General features: G+C 42.3%; 1 protein-coding gene and 1 long non-coding RNA gene across 2 annotated transcripts in view; both read right to left on the bottom strand.

The window, feature by feature from the left end:
* The window catches only part of FRRS1L (ferric chelate reductase 1 like), a 75661-nt gene that overhangs the window by 28754 nt on the left and 20289 nt on the right, over positions 1-26618 (bottom strand). Inside the window, exons 3-4 of the mRNA XM_070766881.1 lie at positions 12436-12574; positions 290-536 (exon numbers count right to left, since the gene is read on the bottom strand). Of these exons, the coding sequence (XP_070622982.1) occupies positions 290-536; positions 12436-12574 (386 nt within the window). The remainder of the gene's footprint in view (positions 1-289; positions 537-12435; positions 12575-26618) is intronic.
* Positions 23200-24632, bottom strand: LOC139175682 (uncharacterized). Its single transcript, XR_011560552.1, has 3 exons — positions 24451-24632; positions 24175-24321; positions 23200-24015 (listed from the first exon to the last, which is right to left on the bottom strand). It is a non-coding gene; the product is annotated as an uncharacterized lncRNA (long non-coding RNA).

Here is a 26618-nt window from a genome sequence, read left to right as displayed (position 1 = left end):
TAGAATGCAGTACTGTACTTTAGGCCAACTCACAGCTCATCCAGGAGTTTGATTCTGAATGGCTCAAGGTTGACTCAGCCTTCCATCCTTCTGAGGTTGGTAAAATGAGGAGCCAAATTGTTGGGAGAAATATGCTGATTCTGTAAATCACTTAGAGTAGGCTGTAAAAGCACTGTGAAGTGGTATATATGTCTAAGTGCTATTGCTATCAATTAAATGTCAATTGTTGACAGAGCACTTAGATTTTCTTTAGAAGGAGGATAACCAAACGAACAAAAAATGAACTTACCCTGAATTGCTGGGCCCCAAGCAAATAAATAGTACCAACTTAGATGGAGATCTACGATAGTTTCATCCCTGGGAACCTTCACTGGGCGCTTAAATCGACATGTGACACGGTTATTTTCAAAAATACCTTCTTCATCTCTGGCAGGGTTTCTTTGGATCTCTTTTGCCCACTGACCAACATTGTAGAAGTGATGTATTCTGACTCTTCCATTATCATCATGAACACAGGCCATAACATCATCTCCACCCTAAATTGAAAAATGAACTAAGAATCTCACTTGAAAATATCTACTGAAATATGAAAGGTAATCTTGGCATAAATTATCTCAATATTGAGAAATGAGACAAGGGTCAAATTGCTGAGATATTATGATCTGAGACAGTATCATGCTTCTCTTGGCCTGTTACATTCACTTTCATTCAAGTCCTACAACCTACCTACTTTCTCTACCTTCCAGCTGCCTTGCACTGTGGCACTGCCTCTCTCTGTTGCCCCAAGTTGATCCTGCCTGTCTTGTTCCTCATGCTGCTGCTGGGGTGCATCTGGGCAAGGCAACTATTGATCCTTTTAAAGGAGGAAGACAATGGCAAAGTTCAGTTGAGATAAAAGGGGGATAGCAGAGGTAATTATTGATGGTGTTGGCAATGGAGTGCAAGACAGTCTAAAGGCTTGAGGGTGGGCATCGTGAAAGCTTTGCAAAGGCTTTATAAAGGGTCAACAGGTGCCTCAGATGGATATGACTTATTGTCAGTGGGAGAAAGAAAATAGCAAAGCATAGATGGCAGGGATAGATGATAGCATAAGAACATAAGAAGAGCCATGCTGAATCAGGCCAAAGCCCATAGAGTCCAGCATTCTGTGTCACACAGTGGCCCATCAATTATCCTTGGGGATCTTGAGCAGAAAGAGAAGGCAAGACCCTCCCTTTCCCCTGACCCCCAACAAATGGTCCTCAAGGGAATTCTGCCTGCCTCAATCAACATAGAGGCGGCACATGTACATCCCTTTCAATAACCACCGATACACTTGGCATCCATGAATCTGTCTAATTCTGCCTTGAAGCTATCAAGGCTTACAGTCACGACCTCTTCTGGAAGTGAATTCTATAAACCAACGACCCTCTGGGTGAAGAAATATTCCCCTTGATTTGTCCTCACTTTCTTACTTATGAACTTTAGGGAGTGCCCCCTTGTCCTAGTATTGTGTGATAGAGAAAATAATTTTTCTCTATCCACCTTTTCTATCCCAGGCATGATTTTATACACTTCAATCAAGTCACCCCTTAAATGCTGTCTTTCAAGGCTGAAGAAACCAAGGCGTTGCAACTTGGTATCATAAGGGAGGTGCTCCATTTCCTTTATCAATCTTGTTGCTCTTTTTTGCACCTTTTCCAGTTCCATTTTATCCTTCTTGAGGTGCGGTGACCAGAACAGTACACAGTATTCCAAGTGTGGTCTCACCATTGATTTGTACAGAGGCAATACAACACTTACCGACTTATTTTCCATTCCCTTCCTATTCATGCCAAGCATGGTGAAGTAAACCCAGAGGCAGGGTTGTTTAGAACGGTACTTTTATTCAGCTCAGCATAGGTAAGTGACTTTCAGCGAGTACCGTCTGCTCTGCTTGGGAGAAACCGCTTCTTTTATACATTTGCGGTTCCCGCCAAAGCAAGAGCAGGGCGCGTCTGAGCCAATCAGGAGCGATTTCCTGATTTCCAGCTCAGACAGCGCTTTAGCAAGGAACAAACTATTTACAGAGATACAAGGTAGCCATTACAGGATACAACACCCCTCCCTCCTTAGTTGGATGCATCCATCACGAAAGCCATGTGACGAAGTCGTCCAATCTGTTGGGTCGCCGCGAGGCTCGCTCCAACCTGCGCAGTTCAGTTGCGTTCTTGCTATCGGCAGTGGAGGTTGGCTCGCTGTTGTTCCCTCGGCTCGGCTGGGGCCTAGTTGGGGCTCCGGCCTGTTGATTTGGCCTGGCCGGCACGACGATGGCTTCGGAGGAGGACGATGGTTCGGCGTCGCTGGAGGATCCCCCCTGACCCGATAAGTCCATTTCAATGTCTAGTAAATCGGGTTGCGATTTACAGTCTGCTGGAATGGGAGAGTTTTTGTCGGCGGTTTGCTCCAGGGGGTTTCCCATGCGTTTCCGAATGTGATCAATGTGCCGTTTCCACATTCGACCATCCTCCAGTTTCACCAAATATGTTTTTGGAGCAGTCTGTTTAACAACAATTCCTTTCATCCAGTTTACACCTCCATCAAAATTTTTTACAAATACATTTTGTCCCAAATACATTTGTCTTTCCGGGTTTACATATATTGGGTCATTAGTACAAAACCTTGGGTGTAACCTATCTAGTGGGGACCTTAATTTCCTTCCCATTAGTAACTCTGCAGGACTCACGTGCGTGTGAGAGTTTGGGGTAATGTGCTGGGTTAACAAGAACTGGTCCAGATTCTGTTGTACATCTCCTGGGCCTGACCTGCGTAATGCTTCCTTAGCCACGCGAACATAACGTTCTGCCAACCCATTAGCCCAGGGCGAGTAAGGTGAGATGAGTGCATGTCTGACCCCTAGGTTATCTAAGAATAATTCAAACTGCCTGGCCATTAATTGAGGCCCATTGTCAGACACTAGGATATCGGGGCAACCATGGGTAGCGAACAGTCTGCGCAAAACCTTGATGGTGGCACTTGTGGTTATGTTGTTCATTGCTATGATTTCCACCCATTTGGAAAATGCATCAACCACTATTAGGAAATATTGTGACCCCACTGGCCCTGCAAAATCAATATGGACCCGTGACCAGGGCCCTGCAGGTTGCTCCCACTCTGCTGGAGTTGTTTTCGGGGGGTTAGGCCGTGATTCTTGGCATGGGTCACATTTGGCTACCCAATTTTCAATATCAGCATCCAACCCTGGCCACCATAAATGCCCTCTAGCTAGGCCTTTCATCCTGACAATCCCAGGATGGCCCACATGTAACATTTCAAGTACCTTTTCCCTTAGGCTTTTAGGAACGATCACTCTATCCCCCCACAATAGACAACCTTTTACATATGACAATTCAAGTCTTTTGGTTTTGAAGTCACACAATTCAGGTTTCACAGAATCATATTGCCATCCTTTTAGTACACAGTTAACCACCTGTTTTAGGATTGGATCTTGCTGCGTATGTGCAGCCACTTCCCTTGCAGTAGTTAGTGGGTTGTCTTCGAGCTCTATCATTAAGACATCCGCAGAAGGGGCAGGGTCCTCCACTAGCTCTGCCATGGGGCACCTACTGAGGCCATCTGCGTGGTTGATGGTTTTACCCCCTTTATGGATGAGCTCGTACTGGTATCCTGAGAGGAAAAGGGCCCATCTGATTAATCTGGGGGACATAAATGGAGGAGTAGGCTTGTTGGGGGCTAAGAGGCCTAATAAGGGCTTGTGGTCGGTAACCAATTCAAAACTCCTCCCAAAAAGGTAATTATGAAACTTTTTTACCCCTGCCACTAGAGCTAGAGCCTCCTTATCTAGCTGGCTATAGTTCCTTTCGGTATTGGTCATCGTTCTGGAAAAGAAAGCAATTGGGGCCTCTGTTTTGTTAGGCAAAACGTGAGCCAAGACTCCTCCCACGCCGTACGGGGAGGCGTCGCACGTAAGCCTGATAGGTAGCGAAGTACTATACTGGACTACCACACTTTTAGAGGTCAATAATTGTTTTATTTGTACAAAGGCTTCGTGTTCAGTTCTCCCCCATGTCAAAGGGGTTTCTTTCTGTAGCAAACGGTGTAGAGGCTCTGCTGCTGTTGCCTTCTGTTTTAAAAAAACGGAGTAAAAGTTAAGAAGGCCTAAAAAAGCTTGCAATTCAGTCTTATTTTGTGGCTCTGGGGCTTCTCTAATAGCTCTCAGTTTCTCAGTGGTGGGGTGGATACCTTCCCTGTCTATTTTGTAGCCTAGGAATTCTACACTGTTGGTTCCCCAAACGCATTTATCAGGCTTGATTCTCAATCCTTTGTCTTGAAGTCTCTGGAGTACTTCCCTAATCCTTTTGTTGAGCTGTTCTTGGTTTTCCCCTGCAATTAAGATGTCATCAAAATAGGGAATGGCCCCTTTAATCCCTGATAACAATCTTTCCATTATGCTTTGGAATATCCCTGGGGCTATGCTTACTCCAAACTGTAATCTGGTACATTTAAAGGCACCCCTGTGGGTCACAATCGTTTGCGCGTTTGCTGTCGCTTCATCGACCGGCAGTTGCTGATAAGCCTGGGCGAGGTCGATCTTTGCAAACCTTTTTCCTTCCCCCAGGGAGTGCAGGAGTTGTTGTACTACTGGAATGGGGTAAGGGTGGTGTTGGAGGGCCTTATTTAGCGTAGATTTATAGTCAGCGCAAACTCTTAAGGAGCCATCCGGTTTCAGAGGGGTGACTATGGGTGTTTCCCATGGTCCCTGCTCCACAGGAACTAAAATGCCCTGGCTTATGAGCTTATCCAGCTGCAGGTCAAGTTTGGGGAGTAGCAGAAGGGGTACCCTGCGAGGTTTGAGCCGGACAGGTGGGACCTTGGGATCGATGGAAAACGAGATAGGGGGCCCTTTATACGACCCCAAGGTGGGGCTAAACACTTCAGGGAACTCTTGTAAAAAGTTAGGCATGCTATCACAGTTAACATTGCAAATACCAGAAATTTCAATTCCCAAAGGTTCCATCCAAGCCAACCCCAGGAGAGAGTGTTTAGCCCCTGTAACAACAATCATGGGTAGGGTACATTTAACATTCTTAAATACGATAGGTACATTCACTTTGCCCAGAACAGAGATTATCCCCCCTTGAAAATCTCTAATTACCAACGAGGTTTGCAATAGCTCAGATTTAGACAGGCTAGGCATGTACAATTTAAGTTTTTCCCACGGCATAATGGTGTATTTAGACCCCGTGTCAAGTTCCATAGAACATGGCTTGTTATTTAAAAGTAAGGAAATAACAATCTTGCCCCCATTTTCAGTTGCCGTGGTATTCACGGAAAATTGAGTGTTACCTCTTGAGTAGTCGCGGTTAGCGGCTGAGTAGTTCTTACGGCTCGAAAAACGAAAAGGTCGGTTTTCTCGCGGTTGAGGTGTTTGATTTTGGGGTCGTTGGTGGCGCGGTGTGGAGAAGGTTTCCTCCGGTGTGGCCCCGTCGGTTGCAGCAGCGGCATATGGCATCCCGGAAAGGGCAACGTTGGCGCTGATGGTTTTCTCGGCAGCCGGCGCAGGGGGTGGCGGGGTGAGGAAGTCTGTGTTGTCTCGGCTGGTCTTGCAGCAGGAAACAGCTGTCCTCGTTGCGAGCTGGTGGGCTGCGGTCATCTGGGTCCTCGGCGCGGAAGAACGTGGAGTCTATCTTAGCGATGACTTCTTTCTTTTCGTGATCTATCAGCTCTTTAGCAGCGGCGTCGGCGACCTCTGCGGTTTGCGCTAGCTTAATCACTGTTTGTAGGGTCGGTTCGTCTTCGGTGAGGAGTTTATTCCTGACCGCGGCGTTTCTCATGCCAAAAACTAAGGCATCGGTGAGGCGAGCTTCCGGGTTGTCAAACTTGCATTTCACAAGCACCGTTCGAAGTCGCGTTGCAAATTGGTTGATTGATTCCGCTTCGCGCTGAGCCATTCTCGAAAACTGGTGCCGGAAAACCATGGCTGGTTTTGTTGGCCTGAAATGGCTCGCGAGCTTGTCTTGTAGGACGTCCCATGCGACGGATCTTGCCAGCAGCGGGTCGGTGAGAGTCTGGGCGAGGGCGCGGATTTCTGGACCGCAGTAATTTAGGAAAATGGCCCGTCTTCGATCGGCGTCGGCGTCCCATATTCCTGCTGCTTCGAGGAAGATTTCGAAGCTGGCTAGGTAGTCGTCCCAGGAAGTCTTTTCTGGGTCGAAGAACTCAGGAGCCCGGCCGATCTGGAGATTGTTCATGTTGCACGCGTAGTTTCTTTCATCCGTCGTCGCCAGTGAAGTAAACCCAGAGGCAGGGTTGTTTAGAACGGTACTTTTATTCAGCTCAGCATAGGTAAGTGACTTTCAGCGAGTACCGTCTGCTCTGCTTGGGAGAAACCGCTTCTTTTATACATTTGCGGTTCCCGCCAAAGCAAGAGCAGGGCGCGTCTGAGCCAATCAGGAGCGATTTCCTGATTTCCAGCTCAGACAGCGCTTTAGCAAGGAACAAACTATTTACAGAGATACAAGGTAGCCATTACAGGATACAACACATGGAATTTGCTTTTTTTTACTGCTGCTGCGCACTGGGTTGACATCTTCATTGAGCTGTCCACCAAAACCCCAAGATCCCTTTTTTGGGTTGTCTCAGAAAGTTTGGTCCCCATCAGTTGGTAGATATAATTGGGGTTCTTTGTTCTGATGTGCATAACTTTGCACTTGTTTAGGTTAAAATGCATTTGCCACTTTGTTGCCCACTCACTCAATTTAGAGAGATCCTTCTGGAACTCCTGACAATCAATTTCACTTTTCACTACCCGGAACAATTTAGTGTCATCAGCAAATTTTGCTACCTCACTATTTACTTCTACATCCAGCTCATTAATGAATAAATTAAAAAGTAAAGGTCGCCAAACTGAACCGTGGGGTACACCACTTCTCACTTCTTTCCATCCAGAGAATTGTCCATTTATTGCCACCCTTTGTTTCCTACAAATTAGCCAGTTACCAATCCAGGACAAGACCTGTCCTCTAATTCCATAGCTGAAGAGCTTTTTTAGGAGCCTTTGATGAGGGACTTTGTCAAAAGCCTTTTAAAATTCCAGATATACAATAGCAACTGGGTCCCCTTAATCTATGTGTTTATTTATACCCTTCAAAGAATTCTAACAAGTTAGTAAGACCTGATTTGCCTTTGCATAAAACATGTTGATTTTCTTTCATCAATGCCTGTTTTTCTATGTGCCCAGTAATTTTATGTTTAATAATGGTTTCCATCACTTTACCTGGAACTGAAATTAAGCTGACTGGTCTATAGTTTCCTGGATCACCTCTGGATCCTTTCTTGAAGATCGGGGTTACATTTGCCTCTCTCCAATCCTCAGGTACAGTGCCTGATCTTAGAGAAAGATTATATATTTTAGCTAGAAGTTCAGCAATTTCACACTTGAGTTCCTTGAGAACTCTAGGGTGGATGCCATCTGGACCCAGCGATTTGTTGACATTTAGTTTAGAAAGGCATGCAACAACACCTTCTTTGTTTATCTCTATCTGGTTTAATTCTTCTAATTTCCTCCCTAGGAAAACTAATTCAGTGGCAGGCAAATGTTCTCTATCCTCCTCTGTGAAAACGGAGGCAAAGAAGTCATTTAGCCTCTCAGCAATTTCCTTGTTTTCTCTGATTATCCCCTTCTGACCATTGTAATCGAGTGGCCCAACTGTTTTTCTGGTTGGGTTCCTGCTTCTGATGTACTTTAAAAGGTTTTGTTATTATTTTTAATATTCTTTGCTATATGCTCCTCAAAATCTCTCTTGGCTTTCCTGACTATCGCCTTGCATTTGGTCTGCCAGAGTTTGTGATCCTTCCTGTTCTCCTCAGTAGAAAGATCGTTCCATTTCTTAAATGAGTTTTCTTCTTTCCAATAACCTCCTTTACCTCATTCGTAAGTCATACTGGTATCCTCTTGGACTTTCCAGTCCTCTTTCTTCTTTTAGGAATGCATTTTAGTTGAACCTCTTGTAACGTATTTTTAAACAGTTTCCAAGCATTGATGCAGGACAGATAGAAGGGCAGAGATGGGACGAGATAGGCAGGTGCAATACATTAAAATGCATGTTGTGGTTGAAAATGGGGATAAGCTGCCTGAATTTTGATCATATAATGTGAGGTACGGCAACAGTTGTAACTTTGAGAACCAATCATAATTTCCATTTTTCTGATGTCATAATAATTTTGAATGGTTTTGAATGGTCATTGAGTGAGGGCTACCAATTTGTAACCTTACAAATAAAGATAATGTCAGCAACCATGAATGGTATTTCTTCTTTGAACTATTTCTATGATCTGACAGATAAACCTGGGTTAATATTTCCATCTTATGATATTAAGCCTATCTTTTTCTTCTTTTTTCTGGAATATTAAGCCCTGTTCTTTCTTAGTTTCATGAATCCAACAATGTATACAGTATCAAAAATAGGACCAAATTCAATTGCTATGGATAGACACAATTTATTGTCTCAACTAGTGGGATAATGACCACAAAATTTTATAGAAGAAAAGCAGGCTGGAATAGGCTTATTGTCAGCGAACCAAATAACATCTGAGAAATAAACCATTTCCACCCCTGTGCTTCTCGCAGGGTACGATTTATTAACAGCCATGTCTGGATTTGACTTGAATCATTCCAACTCTGAGTCCCTTAGATTACATCCAGGTCAAAACCCCATATCACATCCCCACAGCCACAAGTGCAGTTATGAGGACCAATCCTATGCAGGATTCCTGATTCCTTCCTGTGGTTGTTACTATGGCATTAGCAGAAAGGAATGTGTGGTGGCATATCTCTCTCTCTCACTCCACCCTGTTCTTCTATCACTACCAAACTGTGTAAGGCCAACCTTTGGCTTCAGATAATGACTTTGGGCCTGACAGGCGGCTTCCCTTTCTGCAAAACCCATCTCCTGGAACAATATAAAGTATAGGGGTTAGTACCGTTCCAGACCATCCTACCTTCCCCCTCTGGGACCCTTTGGCTCTGGGAGCCTTGGTTTAGCCTCTGACAGAGGGTACCCCTTCCAATGAATTAGGCACTGCAAATTTCCCCGGAAAATGCGGGAATCCAAAACCTTTTTCACTTCATAGTAGGGTTCCCCCTGAATTACTACAGGGGAAGGGGGTTGCTGTGCATGTGGCCTAATGTTGGACCCGATCACCGGCTTTAGCAGGCTGCAGTGAAATACAGGGTGGATCCTCCTTAGGATTCTAGGCAGCGCAAGCTGCACTGTGACCGGGTTGATTACTTTCACTATTGGGAAAGGACCCAGGAATTTTGGGCCTAGCTTTGTGCTAGGCAGCCTTAACCGAATGTATTTGGTAGACCGGAAACTTTATCTCCCACTTGAAAAGGGGGTTGGGGAGATCGGTGCTTATCTGCTTGTTTCTTGTAGGCTTGCGCTGCCTCTGTCAGTTCCTTCTTGGTATCCTCCCATCCTCTCCTCAGCTTTTCCATCCACTCCACCAATGTGATAGACAAGGGAGGTTCTGTAGGTAGTTCCGGCATGGGAACGAAATCTTGACCACTGGTAACCTGGAAAATGGTTAGTCCCGTGCTGCTGTGTATAGAATTATTGTACGCAACTTATGCAAAAGGCAGTAATTTAGCCCAATTGTTTTGCTGGTAACTCACATAACATCTAAGGTACTGTTCCACTAGGGTGTTAGCTCTTTCTGCTGCTCCATTTGTGGAAGGGTGGAACACAGAACTGAGTCCTTGGGTGGAACCAATGGTGTGGACAAATTCTCTCCAGAATCAGGTGGCAAATTGGACTCCCCGATCTGATATGATTCTCCATGCAATCTGTAAATGTGTTTTAAGAATAACTTAGCCAAGTGTCTGGCTGTGGGTAGCCCCGAACAAGCGATGAAATGGGCTTGTTTGGAGAACAAATTGATGACAGTCCAAATAACAGTGTTTCCTTTGCTCTCGGGGAGCTCCACTATGAAATCCATCGCTATTTCTTCCCAGGGCCTAGTAGGGTTAGCTACTTGCTGCAACAATCCGGTGTGTGTGTGTGTGTGTGTGTCTGGGCCTGTTTTCTGGTGGCACAGGTGGCACAACTTTTCACATAATCTTCGACTTCTGCTCTCATTCTGGGCCACCAGAACTGTCTCCACACCAGATGCAATGTTTTCAGGAACCCGAAGTGGCCCCCTAGTCTGGAGTCATGACTCCCTTGGAGAATATCTAGTTGCAGGCTAGCAGGCACATACAGCTTGGTTCCCTTCCCAGGCAACCCTTCTTTCAGTGTTAGGATTTCCTTATGATCGTTGTACCATGGTTCAGTGGGCAAAGCTGACTTCAATTTGTTTTCTCATTCCCCCTTCCCTGGTGGAGCCTGTCTCCTGGTCTGGTCTCAGGTGAGAACAGGTGCAGCTTTGTCCTTACTTTCAGGATGCGGAGAAAGACATGGGATGATCGTATGTACTTCTTCCTCTCTCTTGCTATTGTACTGTGGTTTCCGTGACAGAGTGTCAGCAATGAGGTTCTTCCCAGTTGGGATATATTTCAGTGTAAAATTGAACCGTCTGAAATATTGGGCCCATAGTACTTGCTTAGGCGAAAGCCTCCGAGGGGTCTTTAATGCTTCAAGGTTCTTATGATCAGTCCACATTTTGAAAGGAATGGCTCCGCCTTCCAGAAAATGTCTCCATGTCCCCAGTGCTACATGTACAGCAAATGCTTCCTTCTCCCAAATAGCCCACCTCCTCTCGGTGGGGGTCAGCTTCTTGGAAAGGTATGCACAAGGCAGCAACTATCCCCTTCCATTTTCTTGTAATAGCACCGCAGCTATTGCCACATCGCTGGCGTTGGACTGGATCACAAACTTCCACTTGGGGTCAGGATGTTGCAGGACGGGCTCCTTTGCAAAAAGTCTTTTGAGTCTTTCAAAAACCTTTTGGCATTCCATCATCCACCTGATTGTCTGAGAGGGTCTGGGCTTTGTAGGGGCTGAGCCAGTCTTTAGTAACTCAATTAAGGGCAAGGCAACTTCTGCGAAAGCTGGAATGAACTGCCGGTAGAAATTTGCGAATCCTAAGAAACTCTGTAGTTGTTTGCGTGTGCGGGGAGCTTGCCAAGCAAGCACTGCCTTCACCTTGGTTGGGTCCATCTCTATGCCTTCGCTAGATATGCGGTATCCCTTCCTGTGGTTGTTACTATGGCATTAGCAGAAAGGAATGTGTGGTGGCATATCTATCTCTCTCACTCCACCCCGTTCCTCTATCACTACCAAACTGTGTCAGGCCAACCTTTGGCTTCACATAATAACTTTGGGCCTCACACTTATACTGGCTAAGAAGAGATAGTTTGAAATTTCCTGTAATTTTGTGAGCCAGTTGAGAGCAGAGCTAAGCAACAGCATTGATCAGCTATATGGGAGCAAGTGTGGCCATGGATATGGAGCCAGCAAAGCTGGTTGTTAAACATTGCCCAAGACATTACTGATCATACTCTCCTTGTGGATAAAGTTTATTAGTTTATTTAGGAAGGGACAGAAGGAGGGAGGGAGGGAGAAGGACCCCTATTGATTCACTGTACTCCATATTCCATTCCCACCCCTTTATCTTTATCCCTTGCCTCTATAATTTTTGTTTTTCTGCCCAATGGTGAGGCTGGTGTCTGAAAGAGTGGCCTGATGCTGATTGACACTGAAATGAGCAGGAGAGCTCAGCAAGGACTGGCCACCAGCTAGAGATTGGAGCTGGGGCTGGAATCATGGAGCTGAGGCCCAAGCTGTGAAAAAGGAGAAGGGGAAGAACAAGGGCATGCTGAGTCCAGGTTTCTACCTGTAATGGCATTTGCTTTTACTTTTGCATTTGTATCAACAGAGACAGGAACATCAAAACATTTTCTAAGGGTTGAAATTTGGAGGCAAGAGATGCTGGGCCAAGCCAAAAGGTTGGCAAGATATAGTGAAAGCAGCAAAACCTGATCTTATTTTAAAATAGGATAGAAAAATAAAATAGAAAATAAAGGTTTAAAATGGCAAGGATGACAATGACAATAACAGCTGTAAGACAATGAATATAAAGGCTGGTGGGGGATAGGATTGGAGAACTGACTTGGAATTGGATGGTGATACCAACAAGTCTAGAGATGGAGAAGTCAAGATCAGAGTCTTGGGGAATGATAGAATTGATCTCAATGTTGCTAGTAGACCATTGCAGAGAATGGGTGGGGTGGTGGTGGTTGGAATGGAGGTAAAATAAAAAATATTTAGTTAAAATTGTTTATCACCATTAATTGGTTATCAGATTTATGTCCTTCTGTCCCATCATTAAAATTGTGCAAAATGCTACATGTATCAAATTTCTATGTTTTGTCATTATTTTTTATTTAAATAATAATTTTAATATTATTTCTCAAAGAAAAAACAGTAATTATTTCAGCAAAGAACACATTCTTACCATTTTTTTATCTGAGGAAAATCCTACAGCTACCCAGCCATCAGCTTCAGCACTCAGTTCAAACTCTATGTCAGCTCCTATTCTGCGGTAACTGAGAAAATAGTCGCATGTTTCTGCAGTGCATCCTGGTTTACCATACCTATATACGATAAAGGAGATGGAAACAATTCAACAAGCTTTCCTCTTGAATTATAGTATATCTGTATTTACAGATAAGCAACATCAAATTAGCAGTTATTTCAGGGTTAGTGCCCTGCTAACTTTCTCCCCATTTATTTAAGGGTTTATTCAATTATTTGTTATAGTTTTAAAGTTTTTAAAAACTAATTTTCATACAGTATCAGTTTTTGATTCATTAGCTTATGAATGAATGTTTATCCCTGAGTGAGGGAAGAAAATTAAAATGTGACAAAATGTGCTCAGTTAATATGATTTCTGCAAACTCTGATAAGAAAACATAAAGCATATGGGCAAATAACATTCTATTAAAATACTCATTGAAAACAATGAGCTGTTAGAATCACAATTTGAGCTAGAAAATGAAAACCCTATAGTATTAGAACAATAGATACAACAAATTGCCTTCTGTTTCTGCATTCTTGTCAGTTGTTCCAATAAAGGTAGTGATTACTTCTCAAATATCATTTGGAAGACCCCAGAGATTCACTTCATTTACATTATGAACAGTGTGTATTTAACTAACAGCACTAAGTAAAAATAATGACTTGCTAAAATATCACTTTGAAGTTGTTACACAAAAACACTCTGAAGGCTGAATCCTTATTGTTGTTACTTGATATGCAAGTAAGGTTGCACACCAAATAACAGTAGGATTACTTAATCATAATGACTCAACTCTGATTTTCATATAACTTTTTCTTTGCTCCTTGCTATGAATTATGATTTCATGAGTTATCAGAATCCCCCCTTTCTCTGTCTCTCTCTCTCTCTCTGTGTATGTGTGTGTGTATGTATGTATGTATATATATATATATGTGAGTGAGTGTGTGTGTGTATGTATGTATGTATGTGTATATATATTAAATCCCAGTAAGGGTGTGGCTAGCTGATGAGGCCAGAACAAGGCTGAAAGGGTGCCATCGTAGTCTCCCTTAATTTTAAAATTTCAGCAAAAAACATGTGATACATATATATATAACATTATCTAATAAACCATTAATCTACAGCCTGATGCTAGAACATATAAGATAACAATTTTCCATGTTGATGAATTTGATTATTCTTGATGTATCTAATAGGCAATGGGCCTTTAAGCAGGTGTTAATTTGTTTGAAACAACTTTGGGGAGTATCAATTTTTGATTCCTTAGCTTGACATTACAATTGGCGACTCAAAGCACTGTACCAAATACTTTCATGGAATACCGCGGATTGGAATGTATTTCATTTTCATCTTCTTATTTCTGGAAATTTGGACCACAGTAAATATCAAAGTGCTTTGAATGTTTTGGAAAAAGTCTTCCATTGTCAAGAATTGAACTGTTGGGTAAGGTCAAATTTGTCAATGAATCTTGAATCTGTCTTTTTGCAACCCTGCCCCAACTTTATGTCATGTGAAACATTGATTAACTCCCCTTTTATCCCATCCCATTTATGAAGAATTAGAAGAGCAGTGAGCTCACAACAGAACCTTGAAGTATCCCAATGTATGTTTCCTCCATGTAGATGTAGCTCCATTAAGTCCTAGAGATTGGGTGAACTTGCTTAGGCAACTGTAAATCTATCTGATGGTGGTAACGTCAATTGCATGTTATTCGACCTTACTAAGATGTAGGCTGTGATCTACTTAATCATATGTCTTACTAAAATCCTGATATATTATATCCAAAACATTTCCCTGATTCACTAATTTAGAGAGTTTGTCAAAGAATGCAATATTTGTTTTTAGTAAATCCATGCTGTCTTTTTGTAATTGCCTTGTTCATTTTTAGATACAGTACTTATGAATGCTTCTAGGATTTTCCTAGGTATTGGTGTCAGGTTGTTTGGTCTGTGGTTTCTTGGATCCACATTTTTGAAGATTGAAACCATATCAGCTCTTTTCCGGTCCCCTGTGCTCCAGGAGCTCTGAAAGGTTTTGTTAAGTGGTTTGAGGTCACATTTGCCTAATATTTCTGAATATGGGGTGAAAAACCATCTAGTCCTAGAGATTTGAACTTTCTAGAGTGGATAAATATTCTCTTACCAATTTCTTGTGTGTTTTGACCTGCATTCCTGTTTCGTTTTTTTAATAGATTGAACTCCCCCCCTCTCTCTTTTGCATGAAGACAGGTACAAAGAAGTTCACTTTCTTCCTGCTGCCTGTCATCTGCATGTTATCTTCTCCACTAGTCAACCAATCATTTCCTTGAATTTCTTCTTGTTCCTCACATATTGAAAGAAACCCTTTTTTCCTTATTTTTGGCATTTGTTGTAAGTCTTAGCTCATTCTGAATCTTAGATTTTCTCTGACTTCATCTTTGTTGATTTTGGGCTAGTTGCAGGTATTTTGCCTTGGTTATGTGCTTCTTTCCATTGTTTACAAGTGTCCTTTTTGTTTGTCAATTTAGTAATTCTAAATGACTACATCTGGATTCTTGGATTATTTTAATAATCTGTTGTAAACATCTGAATTGATTAAATCTTCTACCAAGCCAATCAGTTATTAAGTTAAAAATGTGTTGGCACCTTATATGCAAGGTTCCATTTCATTTTGCACATTCAATCTGACCTCAAAATATATTTTTTTAGAAAAGGAAAATACTTGTACATTGTAGTCCCCACATCTTGTTTGGAAATTTGAATTTTAGTTTTTATATACGAAAAGATTTTTATGTATCCAAACATAAGTACCACTTACCGTCATGCTGTATTCATTTTCTATTAACATGCCCTTATATAAAGCTCCAGATTGTACAAGGATTTTGTTCTTGAAATGGTTTGAGGAATGCTCTTTTCCAGCCTCTGCAGCCTTCCTGCTGTTGTGCAATTTTTGGAAGCTCTGGAGGTCACACAAGAAGACATCCCAATCTTCTGCAGCTTCTGGAGCCTCCAAAAATTGTGTGAAGGCATACCTAGGTTCACACAATTTTCAGAGATTCTGAAAATTGGCTAGGCAAGGACATGATTAAATGGACAGCGTCAAGAGTCTGGAGGCTACCCACCCTATTCTCATATGGCCACTGCAGTCTTCAAGAAATCACACAAGAACAGGGTGTGTTTTCAAGATTAGGGTTGATGAATACTGCCATAAATGCTAGTATGTCACACAGAAATGTCATAGCATGTCACCTTTGATACCCAATGTATATGCCCATTGTTTTATCTGAATTTTTTGCTAGTCTACATTTAAAATGTTTCAAGAAAACGTCCTAGAATCAATGGCTTGTTTCAGCTTCAAAGCACATTTTCTATTTTGTACATACAGTACCTCTAATGTGTAATGTAATGCAAGCCTAATGCAGCACAATACAAGAAGAGATACAATTAATAATGAGTTAAGAGTTGGCCTTTGTTTTTTTTTAATTTTTGGTTGTTAAATTTGTGGGTAGGGGTTTCTGCAAAGCATTGACCACCTATTTTTTGCTTTAACAGAAAAGTTAACAATTAACATTAGTTTAAACAGGCTTTTAAAAGAGAAAATTAAGTATTATGGTTTTCTGCAATATTTTTTTTACTGTGAGTAATATGAATGAATAACAATTGTGTTTGAGCTCATTCTCAACATTAACTGTTTGAAAATGTTTCACAATCTTTCCAGGCCCATCAGTTACCTGAAAACTATGAAGTAATACAGAGCATTCATATTTCTTACCCTGGTCTGCTTAGATAACAATAGCAATTGGGACTGGGACTACAGTTGCTCAATGATGCAGTCATAAAGCATGATGTCATGTCATTGCATTGCTTAGTGATATCAGTCCTGGCAGATCCAGTTGCTGGCATAATTTCAAGAGACATGATTTAAGTGGGAAGCAGTGGGAATTCCAGGAAAGGAGGCTAGAGAAAGCCGTTAGAGGCATAGCACAGGCAGTATGTCAGTTGTAGGGAGGATTCTGCACTGCTGTGCAAACATAGGTAGGTCAAGAAAAGGAGTATATGGGGTTAGTGCAAGCATAGGAAATGTGAGGAAAAGAGACTGCAGGTCAGTTTAAGAAGACTAAGCTGAGAGAAAATGAAGATGGGTCTGTGAAAGTGCAAAGAGGCTAAGGGAATCATGTGCCCATGGAATGCTGCAATTACTGCAAGTATGAGTCAGTTGCCAAACATCCGATTCATGATCATGTAACCATTGGAGCACTGTAATGGGTGGAATTTTGAAGACCAGTCATAAGTACTGTGTGGTATGTCTGTATGTGGAAGTTTTTGTCCACCTGCAAGGCAGTGGAATAAGAGAAGTCAGAAAAGTATGCTGTATCTTATGTGACATTTTATTGTGACATCTACTTTGTCTTTATTGCCCTCTTTTTAGTTTAGTTTAGTTTAATCAGATTTGTATGCCGCCCCTCTCCGCAGACTCGGGGCGGCTCACAGCAACAGCAATACAAGACAAATCCAATATTAAATTAATTTTAAGAACACCACAAGTTAAAAACCAATCATACACACTAGCATACCATACACAAATTTTATAAGCCTAGGGGGAAGGAACATGTCAATTCCCCCATGCCTGACGACAGAGGTGGGTTTTAAGGAGCTTACGAAAGGCTAGGAGGGTGGGGGCAACTCTGATATCTGGGGGGAGTTGATTCCAAAGGGTCGGGGCCGCCACAGAGAAGGCTCTTCCCCTGGGTCCCGCCAAACGACATTGTTTAGTTGACGGGACCCGGAGAAGGCCAACTCTGTGGGACCTAACTGGTCGCTGGGATTCGTGCGGCAGAAGGCGGTCCCGGAGATATTCTGGTCCGGTGCCATGAAGGGCTTTATAGGTCATAACCAACACTTTGAATTGTGACCGGAAACTGATCGGCAACCAATGCAGACTGCGGAGTGTTGGTGTGACATGGGCAAATTTAGGAAAGCCCATGATAGCTCTCGCAGCTGCATTCTGCACGATCTGAAGTTTCCGAACACTTTTCAAAGGTAGCCCCATGTAGAGAGCGTTACAGTAGTCGAGCCTCGAGGTGATGAGGGCATGAGTGACTGTGAGCAGTGACTCCCGGTCCAAATAGGGCCGCAACTGGTGCACCACACGAACCTGGGCAAACGCCCCCCTCGCCACAGCTGAAAGATGTTTCTCTAATGTGAGCTGTGGATCGAGGAGGACGCCCAAGTTGCGGACCCTCTCTGAGGGGGTTAGTGACTCCCCCCCCAGGGTGATGGATGGACAGATGGAATTGTCCTTGGGAGGCAAAACCCACAGCCACTCCGTCTTATCCGGGTTGAGTTTGAGTCTGTTGACACCCATCCAGACCCCAACAGCCTCCAAGCACCGGCACATCACTTCCACTGCTTCGCCGACTGGACAAGGGGTGGAGATGTAAAGCTGGGTATCATCTGCATACTGATGATACCTCACCCCATGCCCTTGGATGATCTCACCCAGCGGTTTCATGTAGATATTAAATAGTAGGGGGGAGAGGACCGACCCCTGAGGCACCCCACAAGGGAGTAACCTAGAGGTCGACCTCTGACCCCCCACTAACACCGACTGCGACCGGCCAGAGAGGTAGGAAGAGAACCACTGAAGGACAGTGCCTCCCACTCCCAACCCCTCCAGCCGGTGCAGAAGGATACCATGGTCGATGGTATCGAAAGCCGCTGAGAGGTCAAGAAGCACCAGGACAGAGGATAAACCCCTGTCCCGGGCCCGCCAGAGATCATCCATCAGCGCGACCAAAGCAGTTTCCGTGCTGTAGCCGGGCCTGAATCCTGACTGCTGAGGACCTAGATAATCGGCTTCTTCCAAGGACCGCTGGAGCTGGAGCGCCACCACCTTCTCAACAACCTTCCCCATAAAGGGAAGGTTGGAGACTGGTCGATAGTTGTTGAGAATGGCTGGGTCCAGGGAAGGCTTCTTGAGGAGGGGGCGCACAAGTGCCTCCTTGTAGGGATCCGGGAAGGACCCCCTCCCCAAAGAAGCGTTGACAATCTCCTGGACCCAGCTCCGTGTCACCTCCCTGCTGGCCGAAACCAGCCAGGAGGGACACGGATCCAGTAAACAGGTGGCGGAACTCACAGCTCCAATGGCCTTGTCCACTTCATCAGGTGTCACCAGATCAAACCCTTCCCAGACAGGTGGACAAGTACGTGCCCCAGTCACCTCAACTGACTCGTTGTCAGTCGACTCTGTATTCCAATTGGAGTCGAGGTCCGCTCGGATCCGAGCGATTTTATCAGCTAAAAACGTGTTAAAATCCTCGGCGCTACTCTGCAAGGGCTCCCCAACTCCCCCCTGATTAAGAAGGGAGCGGGTCACCCTAAACAGAGCGGCCGGGCGGGATTCCGCTGATGCAATCAAGGCGGAATGATACGCGCATCTTGCCGCCTTGAGCACCACTTTGTAAGTCTTAACATGTGCTCTTACAAGTGTTCGATCGCATTCGGACTTACTCTTCCTCCATCGCTTCTCTAGACGTCTCTTCTGGCGTTTCAACTCCCGGAGCTCCTCGTTGAACCATGGAGCTCTACGGGGTCTAGTGCCGCGGAGAGGTCGCAACGGCGCAATTCGGTCAAGAGCCTCCGCTGCAGCCTTGTTCCAGGCCTCAGCCAGAGACTCTGCCGAACTGTGTACGAGTGTATCTGGAATAACCCCAAGCGCCTTCTGAAAGCCCTCTGGATCCATCAGGCGTCTGGGGCAGAACAGCTTAATCGGTTCCGCCTCCCTGCGGGGAAGGATTGGAGCCAGGAAGTCAAGCCGCAGTAGAAAATGGTCTGACCATGACACAGGCAACACTTCTAAGCCCCTTAGTCTCAGACCATTACTCAGTTGCTCAGAGAGGAATACCATGTCGGGTGCATGCCCCCCCTCATGAGTCGGACCCTGTACTACTTGGGTCAGGTCCATGGCTGTCATGGTGGCCATGAACTCCTGTGCCAGTCCAGAGGTTTCACCGAGCGACGGCAGGTTAAAGTCCCCCAAGACAATAAGTCTGGGGAACCCCACCGCCAACCCGGCTACCTCCTCGAGTAGCACAGGCAGGGCTTGTGACACGCAGCTGGGAGGCAGGTACGTGAGAAACAAGCCCACCTGGACCCCTAAGTCCAACTTCACCAGGAGGGACTCGCAGCCCGCAATCTCTGGAGCAACGAGTCTACGCAAGCCAAGGCTCTCCCTGGCTATAATAGCCACTCCTCCCCCCCTTCCCTGGGGTCGAGGCTGATGCCATATCTGAAACCCGGCTGGGCAAATTTCAGAGAGAGGGACTCCTCCCTCTGGGCCCAGCCAGGTTTCAGTAACACATGCCAGGTCGGCCTCCTCATCCAGGATCAGATCCCGGATGAGGAGAGCTTTATTTTCCACCGACCTGGCATTGAGTAGCAGCAGCTTGAGCCCAGGGCCAGAATTACACTCATCACCAGCACCCAGGATTGGGTTCACAGAGCCGGAACAAGGGATCGTTATTACGCAACGATCTCTTGTTCCCCTGGAACGGCTAGCTCTGTGTCCCCCGCCATATCTGCCTCTCCCCAGCAGGACTGGAATATTCCGACCCTCTACCACCTCAGACATCGGTGCCCCCTCCCCTCCTGCCTCTCCTGTGTCAGGTAGGCTAATCAAATCATTCATACCATTTATTTCATCCATACCAAAGTTCCACCCAGCCCACCCATAATCATTCATTTCATACATGTCATCATACCCACCCCAATAATTCATTAGTTTAAAACCCCTTCTAAAAAATTAGCTAAAATATTAATTATTAAAAATTCAATATAGATTCAATTAAAAAACAATATAAAAATCAATTACACTAAAATAGGATACTAATTAACACTACGTTATTCTCAAGATCTTAATAGAATAACATATAATTATTAAAAATCGTTAAAGTTATAAAGTGCTAAAGTTGTAGAGTGCAAAAAATATAGGAAATAATTAAGATGATATTCCATCAGGTCAACAACACAGCACCAGTTCTAAAGAGTGAGTTCTGGAGAGAAAAGTTCAATGACCAAGGAGAAGTCCAAGTATATTGTTTTCTAGGATCTTGGGATCTTTGGTGCCAGCCACTGCCACTGGCTGGCACTCTCAGTTCTTTCTGTGGATCCACAATCACTTTTCCTCCTCTGCTCCCAGTCTCCAGTCCCTCTACAGTCTTACATGGTTTTAGTACAGACTCCATGTGGGCTCAGTAAGATGAGTTTCAATCTCTGGCTCCGACTCGGTCTCCTCCTTCCTTGTAAGTCCACCTATTCCGATGGCCCCTCCGATGCCGGGCGCCCCCACCATCTGGCGCCACGGCTTCTCAGGACCATCCAGTTCAATGGGGAGGATCCGGCTGGCTTGCTCAGTTCCGATAATATTACAACCACTTAAAGTAGCAGCAGCAGCAAGCAGATGACTCAGCAAAAGGAAAAGAAACAGCGAACAACAGCTGATGGTAAGCAGGAAGTAGACAGGCAAAGCGGCAGCCGGCTCCAGTTCTCATCAGGGGGCCGCCATTATCCGAGCCCCAGCTGATTGCCTGGTGATATCTCCCTTGCGAAAAGAAAGCAGCCTGCAAAACGCTGCGGAGCAAGGGGGGGGCATCAGAATCTCCCCAGATTATATAAGGGAGTGTCTTCCTCTGGGGCTCTGTCTTCTCACTGCTCTCTGTCCCTCCGAAATGAATAAGCAGCAAATGGAGGCAACAGACTGTGTGTCTCGAAGCCGCAGATGACAGGCGGCTCAGTCACGTCACAACGCCGCAGTCGCCATCAATGGCACAAGTTTTTACACTGCTTTATTTTTGGCAGATATGCTATTATTTTCAGCATGGCAACATTTGTAGCATGGTAACATTGACTCATAGGTTTGACCAATGTTAAGTTAATGGTAAATAAATGTGACATTTGAAATAGCAACCAGATAGCATGCAATTTTAGACATCCGTGTATCTCACTTTTATTGCTATGTTCTGTTATGAGATACTATATATTGTTATATATGTAATGAACATGTGGGTTATTTGGTTGTCTACTTTTGACATATGTTTGTATTTGTACTTATTTTGTCACAGTCCATATTAAAGATTCATTCACTATAGTGGTATCAGGATGTAATCTGTACAAAAATTGTGAGTTTATAATTTTCAGCTGTAACAAAGCCCTTTAAGTTTTATACAACTGTGCCTAATCCTAAATTCTATAAACCTGGCATTTTCAGTTAATGGCAGCCCTAATCATCTTGCATTTCGATTATTGAAACATGCCCTACATGGGGATACTTTTGAAGAGCATTCAGAAGCTACAGTTAATGCAGTGGGAGTGTTATAGACAGTTTTTGAAGTGCCAAGAATGATCTGTGTAATATCACTGTTCCACGAGTTGCACAGCCAGTTTGCTTGTAAGTGCTATTCAAGATATTGGTAATCTTCTTTAAAACCCTTAAAGACATGGTTCCAAATTATTTGAGTGACTGTTTTATCCCAATGGGATTGACCATTCCACTCAGGCGGGCAGAGGAGGCATGCTGCGGGGCCTATTAGCTAGAATGGGGCATTCCAGTAGATGGGGTCCAGGAGAAGAGCCTTCTCTGCCTTTGCTCCTGCCCTTTGAATATTTTTGCTCCCCAGAGTAAGATTGTCTTTAACCTTTCTGACCTTTCGTAAGACCTGGCTCTGCCAGTTGACTTGAGGTTCCAATGGGTGGGGTGGGGGTGGGTCTTCACATTGGAGATGGTTAACAGATTAATAACAGATCCCACCTCCCCTCCTGTTCATCCTACTCCCTCCCTCTCCATTTTATAAGTAAGGTTGGATTTTATATTTATTGTTTTTCATTCATATTGTGTATAGATTTTGTATACTTTTATTCTTTTAATATTGTAAGCCACTCAGAGTTAACCTGTGCTAAAATGGGCGACCAATAAATATAATAAATAAAAATATTTCTAAACAACGTTAGCCCCAAAATCTAAATGAAGAGAAACAGTAGTGGCAAGTGGTGTCTGTCTCCTGTTTGAAAGCATTGCAGGTGCATCCAGTTGTTCACTGTGGGAAATAAAATGCTAAACTTATTGACTGACTGATTGATAGATTGATATGTTATACACTACCTCACAAATAAGGCAGCAAACATATCTTCTTCCTCCTATTTTCCTCACAACAAACATGTGAGGTAATTGGGCTGAGAGAGAATGACTGGTCCAAAGTCACCCAGAAAGCCATAGAAAAGGCTTTCATGTCTATGGTAAAACTAGAACTCACAATCTTCCACTGTCTAGCATGGTGTTTTAACCATTAGACCTGACTATGAGATTTAGCTTAACCCAGCAAGATTATTTTATACAAATAATTGCACACCATTCTTGAGCTCCTTGTTTACAACCTCTTTCAAGAAATATAAAGTAGTAGTATATCACTTAGTATATCACTAAGATCTTTGCTGAACTTAGATCAGTGATGGTAAACTGCACATGCACTTTCTACACCTGAGGAAAAAAAGGTTCACCATCACTGATTTAAGTTCAGCAAAGATCTTAGTGATATACTAAGTGATTTACTATATATATAAATATATTCATATTTGAGCCTATTAGAAGGAACACTCATCCATTTATAGTTTTCGGAGAGGGGCGGCATACAAATCCAAATAATAAAAAAATAATAAAAAATAAATTTATTCTCGTCTTTCCACCTAGAAAATGTGACAAACCAGCACAAAACTTTTTTTTGTTATTAATCCATCATATTTACAGAATCTTAGCAAGGATCCTTCTATCTATCCTGATCAAACTATGTCATATACACCAACAGCAGCCACTATAATTATACACTTTGATTGAATTCATTATCTTCTGAAAGACCCAACTTGGTGCGTTAATTAACACATGGGCTAGAAACTAGGAGAAGATTAATTCTAATCCACATTAGGCATGAAGCCAGCTGAGTGATTTTGAGACAAACTTTCTCTAATTCTAAGAAGCAGTCAAAAGAAAGTCACTTTTGAAATCATGCAAAAAAGGTTTTTAAGGAATCTCTCTAGCAATCTCCAGAAGTGATCCCCCATAAAAGGCCCCTGAACCAAAAACATTTCGGCCAACTAAATCAAATTCCCATTTGTAAGTATTCAAATCACTACTGAGCACAATAAATAAAATAGTGACAGTCTCTGGAAATGAGCATCCAAAATGACAACTATTCTGAAAGGGAAAGGCACAAATTGAATAATCAATCAGTCACTTCATTAAATCTTCAGAATGATTGGGTTGACAAAGAGCACAATGTTTCTTCTGTAGCACAAGTTCTATAATATAAATAGATTAACTACAGAATAAATATCTCTGATGAGGTTTTCAAAGTACTCAAAGAGCAAATAGTTTAACAATATAATTAATTTTAAAAATAGTAGGAAGCATCCTGGTCACAGTTTCTGGTCATTTTTTTTTAATTATTCTTGATGAAATGTGGCAAGGAATCAATCTTGTGCAAAATGCAACCTGTGGAAAAGAAAATGAGATATTCAAGCTGAAGACAATTGCAAGAATTTGATAGAATAAAATGCTTGTTCAAAAGTGAAAGATTTTTAATGCCAAATGGTTTATTTTATAGAATAAGGAGAATAGTATAATAATTGTGAATATACATACTCTTCCTACCTTGAAGACTGTAGTAAAATACTGTGTGCCACAACTACAGATTCCACTGTATATATTCAGCCTGTGGTCCAAGAAATAGGTTCAGGAATATTGGATTGCAGTAGATTGTGTAGACCCATTTGTTTTTCCAATTAGGATTTTCCTGCCCTGATGCATGGAGAACATTATTAGGAAATAAAAGAGTATTAGACAAAAGTGATCACAATAATAAGAAAATGAAAAATGTAAACATAGCATTTAAACATACCACATATCTTCACCCATTCCCTTCCTTACCTGCTTGAGGCATATCCCACTGTCCCACAGTTGTTGAAGTCTAGCAGATGTCGGTGCCTGAAGTTCCAAGGTGAAGCAATTATTAGGGTTCCAGGCAGAAATATTAGTTATGTATTCATGTACAGTATTGAAGCATACCATTAGGATAAACTGTTTTATGTAAAATGTTCTTCATAGCTTCCTCAGTCATTAGCATAACATATGATTTATATTATACATATATCATGTTTATATGAACTCATGTACTACCTTATATAATCTTTTAAATGTTCAAGGACTGTTTAAAGTTCTTGCATATATTATGAGCATAGTTTTAATAAAGGAGATAATAATAAAAAGAGAATCAGTGTATTTCATCTATATAAGATGTGAGATATCTGCCATGCTGGCTGTAAATTATTATATATAAAAAGACTAAGTGTACCTACAGCATACAATTATACTTTAAGGTCACAAATCTAAAGCGGTTTTTTCCTCATTAGAATATGCCTACTTAATTGTTTGGTTATACTACAAAGATCAGCAATTACATAAGCAATTTCTTTCATAAAATTTATCGTCTTTGGGGTTCAATAATCCAGATAATGACTAGATAGAAATAAATAAATAAATATCTCTGTTGTCAATAATTGTTTTTTGGAAATTTTCAACTCAAGTATGGTAGTCCTAATTATCATTAGTTATAGCTGCTTCATGTCCCAAATTTTTGCTTAACATTTGTATGAAATTTACTGTGTTATGAAAATTCTTGTAAACAACAACATTAAGCTGTTGATTTTGCAGATACTTAATAATGTCCTTTATAATAACCATTAGATATTGCTTGATTTTTGACAGAGAATGTCTCACTCAAGATAAACCGTGGTAACATTTAATATTCAGACATAAATAAACAAGAATAAAGAGAAAATATTGAAAAGAAAATTAAGTTTGAACACATGCCAAAATAATATAGTTGATAGTTGGCTTAAAAGTGAACAATAGAGATCAAAACAACTATAGTTTGCAATGGAATTTAGTTTTATGATTATATAATTGAAAAAAAGTCATTTCAGTAAGATGACAGGAAACAGTACATTTTACAGATCAAGCTTTCAAGTCATTGAGAAAAAGTAATTACTAATTCTATACCTTTTTAGTAAGGATGTACACAACATATTTTTAATTTAACACGACCATTTTCAGTATTATAATTTCAGGACAAAACATTCCAATGAAGCATTGTTCCAAGATGGGGCCAAAAGCAGTTTTATTCCATGTTGTTTTTCTTGTTCCATAAGTGCCTTTTTTAAATTCTAAGCCATTCATTAACCATAAAACAGTTCAATCTATACTGACACTGACATTGATTTAAAATTATGTACTATAAGGAATTCTCAATTCTTCATGTCTTTGGATGAATATAGAATAAAAATTGAAAAGAAAAAAAGGGATGGTCTTCAGGTCCATGCCCAAGCAGAAGACCTCATACCATTCTGGACAAATGGCTGTTTATTTATTTTTTAATCTCCAGTAATGGAGCACTCACATTCTGGAGGCAAGATGATTAATTGTTCTTGCATTAATTTTAATCTTGCCCTTAATTTCTTGTCTTGCCCTCAGGTCAGTGGTGGGTTGCTACTGGTTCATCCAAGTTCAGGTGAACCATACTGGCGTGGGGGGGAGGGGGGAAGGCCCAGCAAAGGTAATTGAAAGCCATTACTGCCTCAGGTGCTTTGGAGAACAACTCCCTCTTTTCTGTGACAATCCCTCAAATATTGGAAGATTATTATCATGTCACTCTTAATCCTCCTTCTCTTCATTAGATTGGATATATTCAGTTCCTTCTTCATATACTTTAGTCTTGGTCCCCTAATCATCTTTGTTTTCCTTCTTTGCACTCTAGAATCTCAACATCTCTTTTATATCATGGTGACCAAAATGGATGCAGTATTTTTTTTAAGCCAGGTTATACAAATCAGAATATAAACTGTGCATGAGCTTTATAGAAACTGTTCCTATGATTGTCAGCTTTCAGATTGTCAATTTAAACGCAATGTTATAAGTGCTATAGTTCTGTAAATAGACAAGTTACCAAAAATTGTTTATTTTTATGTAGATCTTTTTTAAAAGTACTGTATTACCCAATCTTTGTGAATTTAGGACATGCATCAGGTGGCAAGGGTCTT

The sequence above is a fragment of the Erythrolamprus reginae genome, chromosome Z (genome assembly GCF_031021105.1).
Source record: "Erythrolamprus reginae isolate rEryReg1 chromosome Z, rEryReg1.hap1, whole genome shotgun sequence".
Classification (NCBI taxonomy): domain Eukaryota; kingdom Metazoa; phylum Chordata; class Lepidosauria; order Squamata; family Dipsadidae; genus Erythrolamprus; species Erythrolamprus reginae.
This window is presented reverse-complemented; position numbering and strand designations above follow the sequence as displayed.